The sequence below is a fragment of the Corylus avellana genome, chromosome 5 (genome assembly GCF_965113065.1).
Source record: "Corylus avellana chromosome 5, dhCorAvel1.hap1.2, whole genome shotgun sequence".
Taxonomy (NCBI): domain Eukaryota; kingdom Viridiplantae; phylum Streptophyta; class Magnoliopsida; order Fagales; family Betulaceae; genus Corylus; species Corylus avellana.
The window spans coordinates 22,215,535-22,232,992 of NC_142494.1; the positions used below are offsets into that span (position 1 = coordinate 22,215,535).

Consider the following 17,458-nt stretch of genomic DNA (forward strand, 5'->3'; position numbering starts at 1 on the left):
TGCATTTTATTTTTTTTGTAATTGCTCAAATCTGAATCAGCTGCAGCCACCATGAGAGAATACTTGTTCGAAAAGTTTAGCCTAGAATTTAGAAAGAAAGCCTGGATGATTGTCATTTCCTTTGTTTTTAATAACTCAGTCATGATTCAATGGATTTTTTTTTTTTTTTTTTAAGCAAAGTGGGGAAGAGGGAAAGGGATTACAAAGGGGGTCTCTCCCAGTCATGATTCAATGAGTTAGCTGCACTTCAATGGTTCTTTTCTCACAAAGGTTCTGTTTTATGATTCCTAGTATCTTTAAATTATTTCCCAATATCTATAAATGTTTTCCCTTTCAACTATTAATTACTAATTATTGATAAACAACAAAAAGTAAATTAAGATCTAAGATATTATTACTTGTCAAAAACCAGTAACTAATGCCTTAAATTGTTGCAAGCTTAGCAAAATGACTAAAGCTTGACAGAAAGATTCTGTATCTTTCCATCTTGTAAGTACAACAACAAAAAAACACTAGATACAAAATGAATATATACTGACTTCCACTGAACAAAACCTTTCCACTATACAAAGCAACCGCCTTCCCATCCTGTCCAAACAATGAAAGAAATGCCCAGACCCTTCCAAACCATCTTGAATGACTTCTTTTCTTTCTCTTCTTCTTTCTTCTTTTTCCTCTGCAACATTCTAGGTTAAACCTTAGTGGCATATTATATCTATCAATATGTGGTGATTATGAAAGTAGTTTCCTACTGGTTTGCAAGTTGCATTCACTGGTCAGCTGAACAACTAGGTCATACATACAGAATCCCTACCCACCAAGGCACATGAGTTTCATATTTTGGGGATCATCAGACATTTCTTGAATGACAATTATCATAGTTTTTATTGGTCCTGGTCTTGTCAAGGCGCGCTTTACGGACAGCCTGTTGTATTTGTCTCTCATGCTCTTTGAGCATGTCTTCAAGGTTTCCCCCCGGGGGCATCAATGGTCCAGAGTAGTGGATTCTGTTCTTCTTTGGTACATATCCCTGCAATTAAAGAAGGAGAGGAAGTATTGTTAAATACTCGGGAATAAGTGAACATCACCAAATTAATGTACAACAGGAAGCAGTAATTTGAAAAGAACATACAAAAGAGTAAAATAAACAATATTGGAAAACAATCTTCAGCAGGTTAAATAAAATGTGACGTGTGTTAAATATGTATGTCTAACATGTTTATAATCATTATCATAATAAGTCATTTGAAAAGCATGCCAAACAATAGAACTAAATAAGCAGCTTGAACAACACAAAATCTCAAAAGAACTTTGGTTCAAATCCCATCAATCATGAATGGGGTTCAAATGTTAATTATACTTCTGTATTTACTTTGTCTTTCTTCTGTTTGTTCTCTCCTCTCAATAAAATCTAGATTTTATATCAATCCATCTCTATTACTAAATTGATATTGCCCTCTTAGGATGCTCCATTGATTGAGAATATTCATCATGAAGGGGTAATAATGTCTTAATATACTTTAATCAATTTACTAAATTTTTATCTAATGCTTCATGAAAGGGAAGAACATGATTTCGTTTCCTGTAATGCTCACATTAACTTTCAATCACTGCATAATATGTACGCAGTAAAAAGGAAAAAAAAAAAGGATATGAGAAAAGCCCTAAGTTCATATTCCTAACCTTTGCCTGTCTCTCATGCGTAAGATAAATAGTTATTTGCTGCAGTAGAGGTAATGAAAGGTCAACACATTGAATGGAAGATGCATACAAACATCTAACAGTGTTATCTTAAAAAGAAATTAGTAAATCGTCAAAATATTGAGAAAATTCGTTAACTGCATAAGGCACCACAATTTCAAAAAAATGGAATGTTGTCATACGTAGTTTTTTTTTTTTTTTGGATGAATAATAATTTATCAGTAGAAGAGGAAAGCTACTGAATTCTTATTACAGTCCCGTTTAGGTTTCAGGTCCACAGTTTTTACTTGTGAGAAAAAGTAAACTTAAGAAGGGGATGTGAGCAGAAAGAGTTAGTTGATTATTTACCACTCCAGGATCTTTTCCAGGGACTGCCTGAGGTATGTGAGACTTCTGCACCTGTGACTCTCCACTGTTTCTTGCAGGGGCTGCCGTCTTATTCCATGATGATCCTACTGCACAGGGGTGCACCATTGAACTAGAACTAGAGAGGCCATTCTGCCTCCCTCCTCTAGGCGGCTCCATCAGGAAACCAGACCCACCATCCTCCAGGGGATCGTACTTATGACTTGAGGCTTTGGGATTTGACTGTCCCTTCCATGTTTAAGTTAGCCATATGAGTGAAGGCTAAAGAAATGAAAAGTACAAGAATAATGAATAGGCGTCTTTCAACCTCAAAAAGTACCTTCAAAGAAATATCTCCCTGGCCATTGAATTCTGGTGTTGGCACTGCATTGGTACCCCTTCGAACAGATTGAGGACCATGTCCTTTTACAGTTGCAGCTTTCCGCCTGAATTTTTTTAAAAAAATAAAAAATAAACAAACAAAATTGCGTTAGTGCAATGCCCAAAAAAAATTTGAAGGCAGCACCCTCTGGAAATTTTAATAAAACGTATGGAAAAAGATTGTCATTCAAGCTGTGGAAAATGTTGCATTTGAGGCTTCTATGCAAATAACGTCTCCAAGCCAAAGCCACATATATGGTGCCAAGCAGCTTTAAAAATATGGTCTTGTACAAGTTTCAAAACACCTTTTTCTATTTGTTTCTTCGCATTTTTATATGCAGGAGCTAACTCTTTTGGGACAATGCAGTATACAACAATACTGAAGTTTCAGTTACACCTATTTGATACACTGGCTAATGCACCCAACGGCACAACATTTTACTTGGATATATGAGGAGAGAAAGATATACCTTCTAATAGTAATAAAAATGCAATATTTACAATAGGCAGCTCATTGCAGTTCTTATATAACAAGTATATGAGATAGCGTATACGACCCTAAATTCCAATTTTAAGTAATTGTGGCACATGGAGAGAACCAAATAGAGATATTAAAGAACATAAACCAATTCAAAAAAAATTATTAGAGAAACTTATGGCTAGAAAGTACAATAAACAGAAAAATCATCATTAGGCTTAATGGGATGTGTTAATCTATGATGGCGACTCATCTACCAGCACCAGGTGGGGACACATTTTGCTGGTTAGGTGCTAGAATGTTATCAGCATATTACAGAAGCTGGCAAATCTTTGTGTTTAGACAATGCTAGAACCCTTAATTTTAAGGTCCCCAAGTAACATTGTCAGACTCAAGTATAAGATTTGATGAACTTAAGGTAAAAATACACTTAACCCCACAAACTTACGTCAGTTTATACCTCCAAACTTTAAAAAAGTGACACTTAGCTCCTTCCAATTACCACTCTGTTATGGTTAACAAAAACCTTCATTAGCATTTTCCATCAAATTGGACATAAATTGTGTCAAGTGACCTGCACATGACTTTTTTGGTCAAAACATCCCCAAAATGCCCCTTTAGCTAAAATTGATTTGCCAAAATTTCCTCAAAAAATTATTCACAAAACCCCTGAAGGTGTGGCTGAACCACTCCATAAGCTATGGGGTGAGGGTGGTTCGGCCACCCCAAAAATGAAAAGGTGTGGGGGTGATTCAACCACCTCTGAAAAAGGAAAGAGGGTTTGTGGGGTTGGTTCAACCACCCCCAAAAAGGAAAGGGGGTGGCCAAACCACCCCCAAAAGGCTGTAGGGGTGGTTCAGCAAATGGAAATGGGATGGCCGAACCAATTCCATAGTTGATTAGCTCAGAAAGGAAAGGGTGGCCCTGAAATTGTAAAAAGAGGTGGTCAAACCATCCCATAGGCTGTGGGGGCGGTTTATCCACACTTGGAAATGGAAAGGAGGGTGGCCAAACTGCACCCACAGCCTATTGGAGTGGTTTGGTTTCGTTTAGGGCCATTTAGGGCCATTTTGGAAAGTTTTAAGTAAAAAAAATTCATGATGGTGAACGAGACAGATTTTCTATCCAATTTGACATAAAATACTAACGGAGGGTGTTTATTGTAACAGAGTGGTAATTGGAGGGTGTCGAGCGTCACTTTGTAAAGTTTGGAGGTATAAGTGCCAGGGTGGTGTAAGTTTGGGGGGCTAAACGTATTTTTCCCTAAATTTTAATTACTACATCCCCTAAAAATTGTTCGCTTTGGAAAAGCATATTTAAGAAAGGTATCATTTTTAGTAGATTCTTTTACTTGTAAAAGAAGACAGTATCACAATGCATATGATGACAGAAGTTAAAAGGTTCTTTGTATTTTTAGAGTGGACCAAAATTATGACATAGACAAACTAGTTGTAGACTATTTTAAGATGGGAGTAGTTGATATTTTACAAGTCACTCCTACTACAATTTGAGAGAGTATGTTCATCTTAGTGAAGTAATGGAATTAAGTCACAGCTTGAGCTATTCATGGATGAAAGAATCAAACATTTTCTTTCTGTATCTAAGAGAGAGAGAGATGATGCCCTCAAATAGCATACCTTCTTGCTTCCTCATCTCGAAGCTTGGCATCGAACTCCTTGCTTGGAGGATATTTCGGTAAACTTGATGGGTCACAGGGTAGGGGCTTTGCTGTGAAGAACTGGTATGGAAAAAATAAAACCATAAATGTATATCCAATAATTCCAACACAATTATAAATGAGGTTAGGATAATATCCCAAGTAAGACATAAGGTCTAAGAGTTACAAAGGGAAACTCAAATTTACCTCACTTCTAAGTGCAGAAGCAGCTGATCCTCGATTCTCTGGTTCTACTGAAAGGAGTTTATCAACAAGAGCCAAAGCCGAAGAAGGAATGTCTTTGAATGTCTCAAAAACATTACGCTTGTAAGGGTGTTGAGGTTTGAAACTAGTTGCATGAGGCAATCTTGATCTCTGCCAATAGTCCTCAGAGGGCGATCCACAAAGCTTAAAAATCTTATGCATTTGTTCCACCTGGTAATAGTCAGGATTTTGTTGACAACTAGTTAAAAAAAAATTATAAGTAGAAATGATACGCATTTGTGAAAACTACTATATTGACACAAGTTCTGTAAGACCAGAGAAAACTCTGATTAGGAGGCATATGGCTACATATAGTAGGAAATCATAATGAGCATAGACAATGACGTTCCTTACACCTTACGAAGTATGTGTAAGATTCAACTAATGTAATCAATAAGAAGATTACCTCCGTTCTTCCAGGCATAATAGGCTTCCCAGCAAACAGTTCTGCAAGGATGCAACCAGTGCTCCACAAATCAATAGCAGCTCCATATTCCGTAGCACCAAGCAAAAGTTCAGGTGCTCTATACCACAGAGTTACCACTCGACTAGTCAATGGCTGCTTTTGATCAGGCTCAAAAAAGTTGGCCAGACCAAAGTCTCCAATCTTAAGAACTCCATTATCGTCAATCAGAAGATTCGAACCCTTGATGTCTCGGTGCAAGATACCACGACTATGGCAGTGCTCAAGGCCACAAAGCAATTGTTGCATATAACATTTAATCTGCAAGCCCGTCACACAAATACATTTTAGACTAGCATTATTGCAAGCAAAGGAATGTGCAACTTAAATGGAATAAGTGAGAGTAAAATTTATTTCAATCTTTTCCAGATAAGAAAATTGCAGACCACAAAGTAAGTGCACCAGTAGGGATGCCAAGTCCATATAAAATTCCAGCTTTGGGTATTGATTGAAAAAGTGGTTCCACTCATTTCTTTGGGCAGCCAAAAATGACTTTAGTCCATCAAAACAAGGTCATGTTGATCACAGTGAAACACATGCCTGGGCAGAATAAATCAAATCAAAACAACAATATGGCTTTGTAGATTCTTCTGGTTGTCCATTTCCACTGGTGTTCTTGCTCTTTTTCTTCTACTTTCTTCTTCTTCTTCTTTTTTTATTTTTTATTTTTTTTTAAAGTAAATTCATCTAACGCTTTTTAATTGTTGAAATAGAGATGGGAAATGCTTTTAATGAACCATGAAATGTCTATGATTAAATGCTTGGTAAATTACAGTCCCCTGGTGCATCTGGTAAGTCCACCCAATATCTTTACTTTTTTCGGCCTGAACACCCAATGCATTGAGAAATCATACTCAAAATGGATACGCTTCAAACTTTTAAAAGTGAAAGCTAGAAGAGAAGGTACCTGTGGTTCAGTAAATGTGATGCTACGTGTTGCTGCAAGCCCAGCAAGGTCATGTTCCATGTACTCAAAGACAAGGTACAAGCTGCTTGAAATTCTTGAAGTGACTAATCCCTCAAGCTTCATAACATTTGGATGGTCAAGTTTACGCAGAATATGGATTTCTCTAGCCATAAAACGGACACTTTCTGGATCCATATTTACAAATCGAACTTTCTTCATTGCAACAATTTTTCCAGTTTCAAGGTCACAAGCCTTATATACACTGCTGTAAGTTCCTTGTCCAATCTGCATTAAAAGCACCCCATTTGAATATTAATATATAAGACTTTGAACGAGCATATAACTCTTTTTATCACGTTAATAAAAATAAATTTGTCCTCTTCTACTAATTTCGTTTTTCTTTCATAATTATCACATTATAACAGATATTATTCCTCAAAAATATCATGCAGTTCATAGAAAATAGTACAGATATATGATTAGTAAGTAGAACTTTTCAATCATAGTTCTTGGTTTATATGATATTTGTGATGCTAAAATCTGTTTTAAGTGTGAGCATAACATTGTACTTCTCCATAATATAGCTAAAGATATTTAATAATTGCAGGGGCACAGAGAAGTTGATCAAACACCATTACAACACCATTCTTTCAGAGCAAAAAAGAAAGCTATATCTAGAAAAGAAAAGAAACGAAACGATCACATATCAGCAACATAATCAAAAAAGGGAAGACATTGTAATATGTAAAGAGAACTAACTTTGTCTAACTTCTGGAAAGACTCTGCCCGTCGAGGCAACAACCCTTTGATGGCTTCTCCTGCAACTGAAGTTAACCAAGACGGCCACCCGGCCGCAATTTGCTCTCCTTTGGCACCATTGGGCATGCTAATTATCCTAGACATTTCTGGGTGTTCTCTACTCGATCCCAAATCCATTGTTGCCCATCTCTGGTGATGGCCACTGGTTGGTTTTTGCACAACCATCCTTTTCTTCTCTTCATTGTCCTTTGCTGCATTGGCAGGCGCTTGTGAGGCCAATGAGCCATCAACCCGTCCAACCTCCACTACAAACTCTTGTCTCTTTGAGGGAGCAGGAGCCACCAATTGAACCGAAGACTTGTTGGGCTCCTTCTCTCTCTCATACTCATCAACTTTGTCAGGGGCTCCTTTGGAGCAAATGCAGCCCATATTCCCAGCTCGGAACGTTCTACAAATGAACAACAAGCCCCTTCGCAAAATCGCAACCATTAATTAAATGGCTACACCTACATTTTTCCCAGGGGGAGCTTCCAGTTTCAGCCAATCAACATTTCCTCAAATCTCAATCTGGGTGCTCAAAAATCAATTATGCTCGATATGAAAACCGGCACCTTATGCTCTGCGTTTTGATTAACCTCAGGTTCCCAGAAACTTGGGACAAAAGAAAATTGCAGCACAAGCCCCAGAATTCTCTTGCAACTGGCAAAGTTTCGATATTTTTAATGAAAATGTGGGTGTATGCGACAAAGAATGTTTCAGAAAAAATTGAAACTTTAAATTTTACAATAAAAAAATAATAATTATTAAAAAAAGAAAAAAAAAAAAAGAAAAAAAAAAGCGACAAACAAGAATACAATTTCAAAATTAGACAATGGAAACAACCAGACCAGAAAACCCTGCACTGAACATGAAAATATTAAAATGTGAAAAAGAAAAACAAAACAAATGTTCTTAATGCAGGTGTTTCCGGTACTTGAACGATGAATTAAAAGTGTTCAAGTTAATTGGAAGGAAACAGAGGACATGGATGGAAAATCCAAAAAAAAAAAAAATGAAAAAAAAAAATTATGGGTATTGGAGATTGGTCTGATTTGCAATGTGGGTCACGAGAGAGATTTGCGGGAGTGGGTTGAGCCTAAAAATGCGAAAGAACGATGGTTTCGGGAGTTGACAGCTTGGTGGCTGTTTGGCTGACCCAGTTCTCTCTTTCTCTCTCGAGAAAGGGAGAGAGAAAGGGCTTGAGAGAACATGGATTTTATCTATTTAAAGGAGAAAACAATCAAGAAATGGGAATGTTTTGATTCTGGTAGAGCCGCACAGAAACAGGGGAGAGTGGGAGGAGAATAGTACGACCGCTTTCCAAACAAATTTTGCAGATGTGCGACGCACTTCTATTTCTAGTTTTCCCTTTCCACCTCATCTTTTTATTTATTTATATATTTTTTTATTTTTTAATTCCATGAACTAAGATGAGTTGGGACCACGCCTTTGTTTTTTTTTTTTCTTTTTTTTTTCTTTTATAAATGTTAACTTTTTAGCTTTTTTTTTTTTTTTTTTTTTTTGGGTCTGTTTAACACATTTATGTCTACTATTTAAAAAAAAAAAAACAATGAAAACAGCACAAAAAAAAAAAAAAAAAATTAACACTCAAAGAATATTGAGTAACATTTTTCTTTCTCGGCTGGGTTTAGCAAGTACATGGGCAGAACCCCTCCAAGCCAAGGGGTGGTAAAAAAAAAAAAAAAAAAAAAAAACATTTAAAAATTAACTTTTACTCCCCCCAAACTAAATATATTTGTTCTGCTCTTGGCATAACAACCTTAGCCCTTGGGCCCTAAGGTGGTCAGACAAAAAATTTCTTTCAAAAAAAAAAATATATTAATTTTTATAAAATAGACCTTAAAAATTATTTTTACCCACAATATTTAAAAAAAAAAAAAATTTGCCCCCTCAAATTAAGACTTTTAGTTCCGCCACAAGCAAGTACACCAACTTTGAAAGTAAATGAGGAATAATTAATCGTTGATTTTAATAAAAAAAAAATGTACATGAAGGTTGACGAAAAGGAGAAGTGTTAGGTCCTCAAGAGGTAGTTTAATTGGTTGAGATCACGTCTAATGAAGTGAATGTCACTAGTATGAATTTTTCTCCTCCTCTTATGCGAACATGTCAAAAAAAAAGAAGAAAAAGTGCTAGAAAGCCAAAGAGAATGAGCCAGAATTCTTTCCAAATTGACGTGGCAAAAATTTTAAAATGAAAAAAAAAAAAATTAAATTTAAAATTCTTGTCACGCCAATTTAGAAAGAATTATGGCTCCTACTCTTTGGCTCTCTAGCATTTCTCAAAACAAAGATTAGTTAAGAAATATAAAATATAAAATCGTACACAAATAAAATAAAGGGTCAATAACCTTTTTGGTATCTGAGTTTTAATGTTTTTATTTTTCTTCCTTAGATTTTAAAACATGACAAATTTAGTACTTCAGATTTTGGAAAAGACCGAATCACCACCTCCATTAATTTTCATCAATCCCCCACTAACGAAAGTCCACATCATCGCCACATAATCACGTAATATCACGACACGTGTCCACCTCAAAAAATAATAAATAAATGGTAAATCCACGTGGGTATAAGATTAAACTTAAACAAAAAAATTGAAATCCTTCATCTTCGCCAAAATCTCTCCCCCCACTTCCATTATCCCAACAAAATCCTCCAAAGGACCAAACCCAAGAAACCATCTCCGTCGAAATCCAATGCCTCAACTGCAACCTGGGCTTCCTGCAAGAACAGATCTCCACCGCCCAGGAGACCCAGCCGATGCCCCAAGTCTGAAGCTGATATTTTCCCATCACCATCTTCGTCGAAGCATTGGAAAACACGCTCAAAGTCTTATCTTTTCCTCATTAAACTGTTGAAAATGAATTGGGTGATTGCTTGTTTTGCAAGACGGATCAATTTGCTCTCTTGGGTAGCTGCAGAACATTGTTGTAGCCATGCTTATATACCCTTTGAGGCTGCGTAGCTGAGAAGGTGAGAACCATCTATGAACTTGCTGTGAGTTTTCGATGCATTTGAAGAAGTATTCAAAACGAAGAAAGCAATTAAGAGGAGGAATCCCGTGGTATTTGGGGCATTTATTGCTTAGAGAGTCTTGAGAAAATAGTATGGAAAGCATCAAAGGAATGGACGGAGAAACAGAGGAGAGGGGCAAATTATTTCAATTTTTTATTTAAGTTTAATGTTATACCCGCGTGGATTTACATATAGTTTTTTTTTTTTTTTTTTTTTTTTTTAAGGTGGACACGTGTTGAGATATTAGGTAATTATGTGGCAATGACTTGAACTTCCGTTAGCGGAGGATTGACAAAAATTAACGAAGGTGATAATTCAGTCTTTTCTAAAATCTGAAATGCTATATTTGTCATAAAACCTAGAAAAGAAAAAAGAAAAACATTAAAATCAAGTATTAAAAAAAGTTATTAACCCTAAAATAAATTATTAAAACTTTTATATATATATATATATATAAACTGTAGCTTAATATTTCTTAAAATGTAAACAGATGGAGAGAGGGTAATTACTAAAGGGGACAGGTGTGGATAATAGGGGGTGTTGCAATGGACAAAAAGAGGCACAGAGTTGAGCAGAAATCATGCAGGAGAATCCAAAAAACACTCCATTCGTCATAACATGAGATTGCTCAACCAACACGTGTGCTTTGGGGCCTCTTGCATGTAATTTACGGTGTTGATCGGCTACCACTATATGTCAAACCCAACAGCTAGCCCTTCTTCCTTATCCGCATGATCTCTCTCTCATAACTCTACTTTTCTGTTCTTTTCTCTCTGGTTTCGATCTGAAGCAATTTTTTGGGTGAAATAGCTTTTTGGCGATGGATCTGTTTAACTCTGTCTTGAATTGGGTGGTGCCTCCGGCGAGCTTGGTGATGCTGGCCTTCGCATGGCCAACCCTGTGCTTTCTCAATGCTTGTGAGTGGCTTTACAAGTCCTTTAATAGTGAAAATATGGAAGATAAAGTGGTTATTATCACTGGAGCTTCCTCTGGGATAGGGGAGGTAATTCTCTTTCTTTCTTTTTTTCAAGTTTTGCATTTATATTTCCTTGATAAGTAAATTAAATTAATGACATACCCTTAATTTCTTTTTCTCTTTTATTTATTGGTACGTAATTTTCTAAATCTAACACAGGTTGCAGAAAACAAGCTATTAATCTGACTGAATTTTACATGAAAAGTTGTGTTTTTGAATGCAGCAAATATCATATGAATATGCAAAGAGGGGAGCAAATCTTGTGTTGGTGGCAAGGAGAGAGAGTAGGCTGAGAGTGATAAGTGAGAATGCAAGGTTCATGGGTGCAAGGCATGTCACAGTTATAGCTGCAGATGTTGTCAAGGAAGACGAATGTAGAAGATTCGTCAATGAAACAATAAACATCTTTGGGCGTGGTATATTATATGTCGCTGATCATCACCCAATATATATATATATAGAGAGCTACTTTTTGCTTCATTTTATTAAAATGCTCCAAAAAAAAAAAAAAAAAAAGCGCTAGAAGGAGGGCTCGAACCTCCGACCTTGTGGTTAACAGCCACACGCTCTAGCCAACTGAGCTATTCCAGCTTCTTATTAAGATGCAGTATTGATAATAATTGATACAAATTTGTCAATTATACGATTCTAAAATTTTGGTTTGAATAGATTTTGATCGTATTTCTATGAATTGCCTGATTTGTGTATTTGGGTTTTGGTCGATGTTGCCATATATAATATTGCTCAATCAATAAATTAAGAAGGCTTTCTTCACCATAGCAGTGGTTTAGTGGTCGATCTTAAGGAAATTCCCATGAAATTGGACACGTACTAAAATGTGAGTTCAACTCTTCGCAATAAAAAATTACTTACACAAATTTAATTAATATTAGTTGCCTTGAGAACTATTGATGTTTTGGTAGGGCCGCATGATCAGGTTATGGTTTAAGGGAACGCCTATTGTTCCCACAGTTTAGCCCCTATTCCCAATAGACATGTGTTACCACGATCACGACTCATGCTCCCTCCTGCCCATTTGCTTAGAAAAATAAATAAGGCTTTTAGTATAGGTGGATTAATAGTGGGAGTCGTAAGGATAATTGAATTGATAAATAAACTTGTGTTTTATACAAAAATTACTGTCGCATTCTCTTTTATCTATTTTTAACTACTTCATATTTTGACCTCAAATTCTGCAGTGGATCATCTTGTAAACACAGCAAGTCTGGGACATACTTTCTACTTCGAGGAAGCGACTGATACATCTGTGTTTCCACATTTGCTGGTAATAATTACACGTTCTAGCTAGCTTCTGTCTAATTAATAATATTAATCCTTCAAAGTATTAATTACTTTTAACAAAGTGTGTGCACTTTTGCTCTTAGTTGCCACTACAGTAATTAATTAACATTTTTGTGGCCTGCAGGACATAAATTTTTGGGGAAATATTTATCCAACATTTGTTGCTTTACCTTACCTGCACCAGAGCAATGGTCGAGTCATTGTTAATGCATCAGTGGAGAACTGGTTACCTCTGCCAAGAATGAGTTTGTATGCTGTGAGTATCATGAACCAAAGCATGGCTTTTATATATATATATATATTCTTTTTTCTTTTCTGTTGAGGATAATTAATTAGGTAGTTTTGCTCTCTATTTGAACACAACTTAAATATTATAAATTACAGTCATTGCCAATCACTAATTGGGTTAGATATAAGTTTGAATATTATACTTTTGATGGGCGTGTGGGTGTTTTATTACACATGTGAGGACAATTGGCAAGTTGGTGATGGATTAATTAATTAAGACTTGGTTGATTTCCATTGAGTATGAAAATTGAAGTCATGTACCCCAGCTGGGCATTGAAGTTAGTTTCATGGTATTTGGTTTAATCAATAAAAAATAATATTTAATTAAAAGTAGAAAAATATTTAGAGAGTTTGATATTATTTAATGGTTTTAAAAAGTGGCTATATATACCTAGTTCAATGCTCTTAAAAATGTGGGATTAAGCGTGTGTTTCATATCAAAATGTATGCTTGCACACACAACACAACTCAACACGACAATATAATTGATGAGGCCAACATGATTTGTCCTTTTCATTGTCTCTTTTGTTTATGGCCACGTTTAAACTGTTTTCATCCCTGACTGGACGCCATTTAATTGCCTTAATCAGAGAGAGTTTATTGGCTTTCCTTTTCTTTCTGTGTTGTGAACCTCTAGGCTGCCAAGGCAGCTCTTGTAAACTTCTACGAGACACTGAGATTCGAAGTGAAAGATGACATTGGAGTTACAATCGCAACACATGGTTGGATTGGGAGTGAAATGACTGGAGGCAAGTTCATGCTAGAGGAGGGGGCTGAGATGCAATGGAAGGAAGAAAGAGAAGTAAGTTCTTTATCGATCATGCCTTTCAATTCATATATATATATAAATCATTTGAGGCACCATAATTAATTATCATATATGTGAATCGGAGGGATGGCTCAAGTGGTAAATCAGTTGGTCTTAGTACCTCATAAACAGAGGCCGAACCACTAAATTCCCCCACCCCCCCTACCCCAATAAAATATATTTTTCTAGATGTTTTGTCCCCCCAACACATAAAACTCTAGTTCTGCCCCGGCCCAGCTCATGAAGCATCATGCATCTATTCAACTTCTTTGAGTGCAAACAATTTCTTAGGGCAAGCCCGTGATTGAAAGCCTGAACTTTATCCAGTCCTTATGGGGGACGTTTTGCACGGTATCTTGAAATCTAATCAGGCATGTCCTGGTTATCTGTGCATAAAATAAAAAATAAAAAACAACCTTGCATATATAAATGTTTTTGTTTAATTTAGGTACATGTGAGTGGTGGATCAATGGAGGAGTATGCAAGGCTGATAGTATCTGGGGCATGCAAAGGAGAATCATACGTGAAGTTTCCAAGCTGGTATGATATATTCCTCCTCTACAGGTTTTTTGCACCAAATGTTCTGAATTGGACGCTGCGAATTCTTCTTTCCTCGCATGGCGCGAGGAAAACATCTCTGGTGGGCACGGGGAGGCCCCTGCAGCTGGAGTACTCTGCAAAGCCTCTAATTGAAGGCACCCCTCCCAGGAAACAGCTTCTTGCTAGTCCCACTCACTACTCCCAATTCTCCACTCCGCAGCAGCAGCAGCAGCTCAAATGGGAATGAAAAATGCTTTCACGTACAAGTACAACCCCTACATCCTTGCATGCATGTACCTCGTACCTTCTATAAATAGATAATTCGGTTTTTTTTGTGCTGGAAATTTGTCACGTACAGATATTTCTATACTCTGTTTAATAAAAAACATAAATGTCGGATGATGCCTAGCTCTTTCCGGATATTAGCTTCTCATGTGGTAGCTAGCTAGCTATACAGGGGCGGAACTATGGTGTGGGAGACGTAGGGGAGATGAACAAACTTATATAATACAAAAGCATATAGACAGATATAATCTCTTTATATGCATGTTTGTGTGTGTTTATATAAAATAAAAACATAGAAGTCTTACAGTTAATCTAATGACATCACAAACACACAATAATATAAATAACTAGCAAAATAAACTAAATACGTTCTATATACATTTGAGTGTATACTCTTTTTTTTTTTAACAATTCCCTGAAGCTTCAAATAACAACAATGCTAAGAGTCGAGTCAAACAATGGTAACTGATTATTGGTTAAAAGCTCATTAAAGAACCCAAATCATTTAACTTTTCCTTTTATATATTCAATCAGAATTCCAAACCAAATTGAGCTTCTGGTTAGAAGTGAACTAGAATATGAAGCGAAACAAAATGAATGAGGTATTTTAGGTTTTTTATGTTTGAAAGGGGGGTAAACTAGAAAAAAATAATAATAAAAGGGGACACAAATTATTGTTTTTTTTTTTTGGGAGGGGGCCAAAACTAAAAAAAAAAAAAAGAATTAAAATGGGACAAAAATATCATTTTGAGAGGACAAAAATATTATTTTGGAAAGACAAATTTTTAAAACTGACATATTTTAAGCAAATTTATAAAAAATTTGGTGGGACAATTAGTCCCCCAACCTAGGCTGTAGATGCGCCCTTGGCTATGTATATATAACAAATTAGCAATTTATCCTAAAAATTTAAATTAATAAAGAGATAATAAACTTTATCATTGAATCTTACCTTCCCCAAATAACAAAACCCGATGACGTCAAAGAAGTCATATACCTGGATATTTATGAAGAGAATTTCTGATATTCAGCATAGAAATTTTATATTTCCGGATTTATATTACATATATAGATCAAATGATTGATAAGCTATCATCCAATGATTCCAAATCTGATGAATTTGGTACACATAATATCTTACATATATAGATTAAATGGTTGATAAGCTATCATCCAATGATTCCAATCTGATGAATTTGGTACACATAATATATATATAAATAATAGGGGTTTAATAAATGTGAAGACACTTGTGCTACACGTACATATACCACTTATTCAGGTTACAATTAAAATTGGGCCCAGTCTATGAAGCAGGAGCAAGTTCCAGGAGGCGGAATTTGTGTGTGGGCTCTACTTTTAACTTTTATATAGATTTTAATTATCGGGTCCATAAAGTTGGTCAAAGTTAGGGAGTCAACAAATTTAAACCACAGCTTTTAATCTTAATGGCTCAATGGATGAGGTGGACCAATCTGCAGCCTCAACTCTCAAGCCTGCATATCATTCACTGGTTCTCCACGCGGTCTACGGTCTACCACCGAGCAGAGGCTCTGTTCTAATTAATGAAAACTGCATTACAATATCTTTTTGAGACGACAAAAAGGTCAACAAGACTTCTACATATTAGTGGAACTCGAAATTAAAAGGCTATCCATAAAAAAAACCTCTAAAATGAGCCGTTGGTTTTGAATGGAAGCCACATATACTTATATACACATGGGAAAAACTACTGCGCGCATGCTGATCAAAGATAATCGTCAATGGAAATGCTGAAAGCTTCTCCTTCTTTCACCTCATTTCCAAATCCCGACATCCCAGTACAATTGTCTCCGACATACTCCCACAACCCATGACCCGCACCGCCACCTTGATCCTGCTTCACTTCACTCTCCGGCAACTTGTTTCCGATCAACTGGGCATCAATACCCATACCGGCGTCGGAGGCGGCCTTCTGCACCGACCTCGGAGACATGTCTGTCCGGACAATCGAAGGCAACATTAGCGGGAAGTTAAGCTTGTCCAACGCCGACAGTCTGTGCAGACAATAAAACGCAACGTCGCGCGCCACCGCCGCAGCCTCCGGCGTAGAGTAGGAGCCGAGCCAGAGCCTCTCCTGCGTGCCGGGGACCCGGATTTCAGACACCCACTTGCCCCATTTCCGCTGCCGCACTCCCCTGTATTTCTTCTGCGACGACGTGCTTGCGCCACTTTCTTCCGAGCTGCAACTCATTTTGCACTGTAGTAATATTTGAAGCTTCCTGTGAGAGCTTTTGAGAACAGAAACTTGAGGGAGTGGTTTATATAGGTTGAGGAAATAGAAAGTCAAAAGGGGAGATGATCGCAGAGATTGATGGCGAGGGGTCAAGGTTTTAAACGGTCAAAAGTAAAGAAGGGGTTAAGGCGTTGGATCGTCAAGAGAATTTGGACGGTGGATTGCAGCAGTAACGTGGAAAGCTAGCTCTACTTTCTGCCCAACAAAAAACGTGTTGGGGAATTTATTGTCATAAATCCCGTACGTGGGCACAGGCGAAGACCTGGTTTGTCGATCCTTGTGGTTACCACGACAAGATCTGCCCACTTGGCAGTTGGCACTAAACTTTAAGTGGGGACACCGCTAAACTGGGTCGTTATTTCATACGTCACGAATGACGTCATAAACACAAGTGGCATGCTGGTCTCTTAGACTAAAGAAAGTCAACCGAGGGAATCCCACCCCACACCCCAACCCCACCCCCCCACCATCCCCACGTGATTTGAAAAGATATTTACGTGGATTGTGATTTGTGAGTGAAAACATTAAAAAAAACAAAAAAAATTATGTCGGTATTAGATTATTGGTTGGAAATATATCGATGTCAAATCATCTAAATTATAAATGAAAATCTGAAAAAGAAAAAAGAAAAGACGAAGAATGTCAAACTAATAAAATAACCACAAAAAATGTCAACCAATATCTTAAGAAGGTAGATAATTAGATGCTTCTTATCACGTGTACGTAGTTGACTTTCAAAGCATTTGGTTGCCCTGGGTTAATTAATTACTTGTGGAAAAACTTTGTTAAGTAAATAGTATACATTGGGTCTAATTGAGATAATAAAAAATAAATTGGATTTGAATAAATCAAAATCGGAATCTTCATTAAAAAAAAAAAAAGGGTAAAACATCGAATTAATTCTTTAAATATACCAAAAATTGCCCAAATGAAAGAAAATGTAATATCAGAA

The 17,458-nt window shown here is 36.6% G+C and overlaps 3 protein-coding genes and 1 non-coding gene across 4 annotated transcripts; 1 reads left to right on the plus strand and 3 right to left on the minus strand.

Moving 5' to 3' along the window:
• Positions 1-555: 555 nt before the first annotated feature.
• Positions 556-7,444, minus strand: LOC132181092 (Protein kinase superfamily protein). Its single transcript, XM_059594157.2, has 8 exons — positions 6,956-7,444; positions 6,197-6,481; positions 5,233-5,550; positions 4,770-4,997; positions 4,543-4,643; positions 2,387-2,492; positions 2,050-2,289; positions 556-1,030 (listed from the first exon to the last, which is right to left on the minus strand). Exons 1-8 carry the CDS (start codon positions 7,442-7,444, stop codon positions 851-853), a joined length of 1,947 nt encoding a protein of 648 aa, XP_059450140.2. The 3' UTR covers positions 556-850.
• A 3,304-nt stretch (positions 7,445-10,748) lies between these two features.
• On the plus strand, positions 10,749-14,381 carry HSD5 (hydroxysteroid dehydrogenase 5). Its single transcript, XM_059595835.2, has 6 exons — positions 10,749-11,035; positions 11,232-11,424; positions 12,208-12,293; positions 12,435-12,566; positions 13,236-13,400; positions 13,855-14,381. Exons 1-6 carry the CDS (start codon positions 10,853-10,855, stop codon positions 14,191-14,193), a joined length of 1,098 nt encoding a protein of 365 aa, XP_059451818.2. The 5' UTR covers positions 10,749-10,852; the 3' UTR covers positions 14,194-14,381.
• Positions 11,526-11,599, minus strand: TRNAN-GUU (transfer RNA asparagine (anticodon GUU)). The gene has a single exon. It is a non-coding gene; the product is annotated as a tRNA-Asn (tRNA).
• Positions 14,382-15,634: 1,253 nt separating the features above from the next.
• LOC132183211 (Integrase-type DNA-binding superfamily protein) lies at positions 15,635-16,487 on the minus strand. The gene has a single exon (XM_059596613.2). The coding sequence runs from the start codon at positions 16,462-16,464 to the stop codon at positions 15,979-15,981; it is 486 nt and encodes a 161-aa protein (XP_059452596.2). The 5' UTR covers positions 16,465-16,487; the 3' UTR covers positions 15,635-15,978.
• Positions 16,488-17,458: the final 971 nt, after the last annotated feature.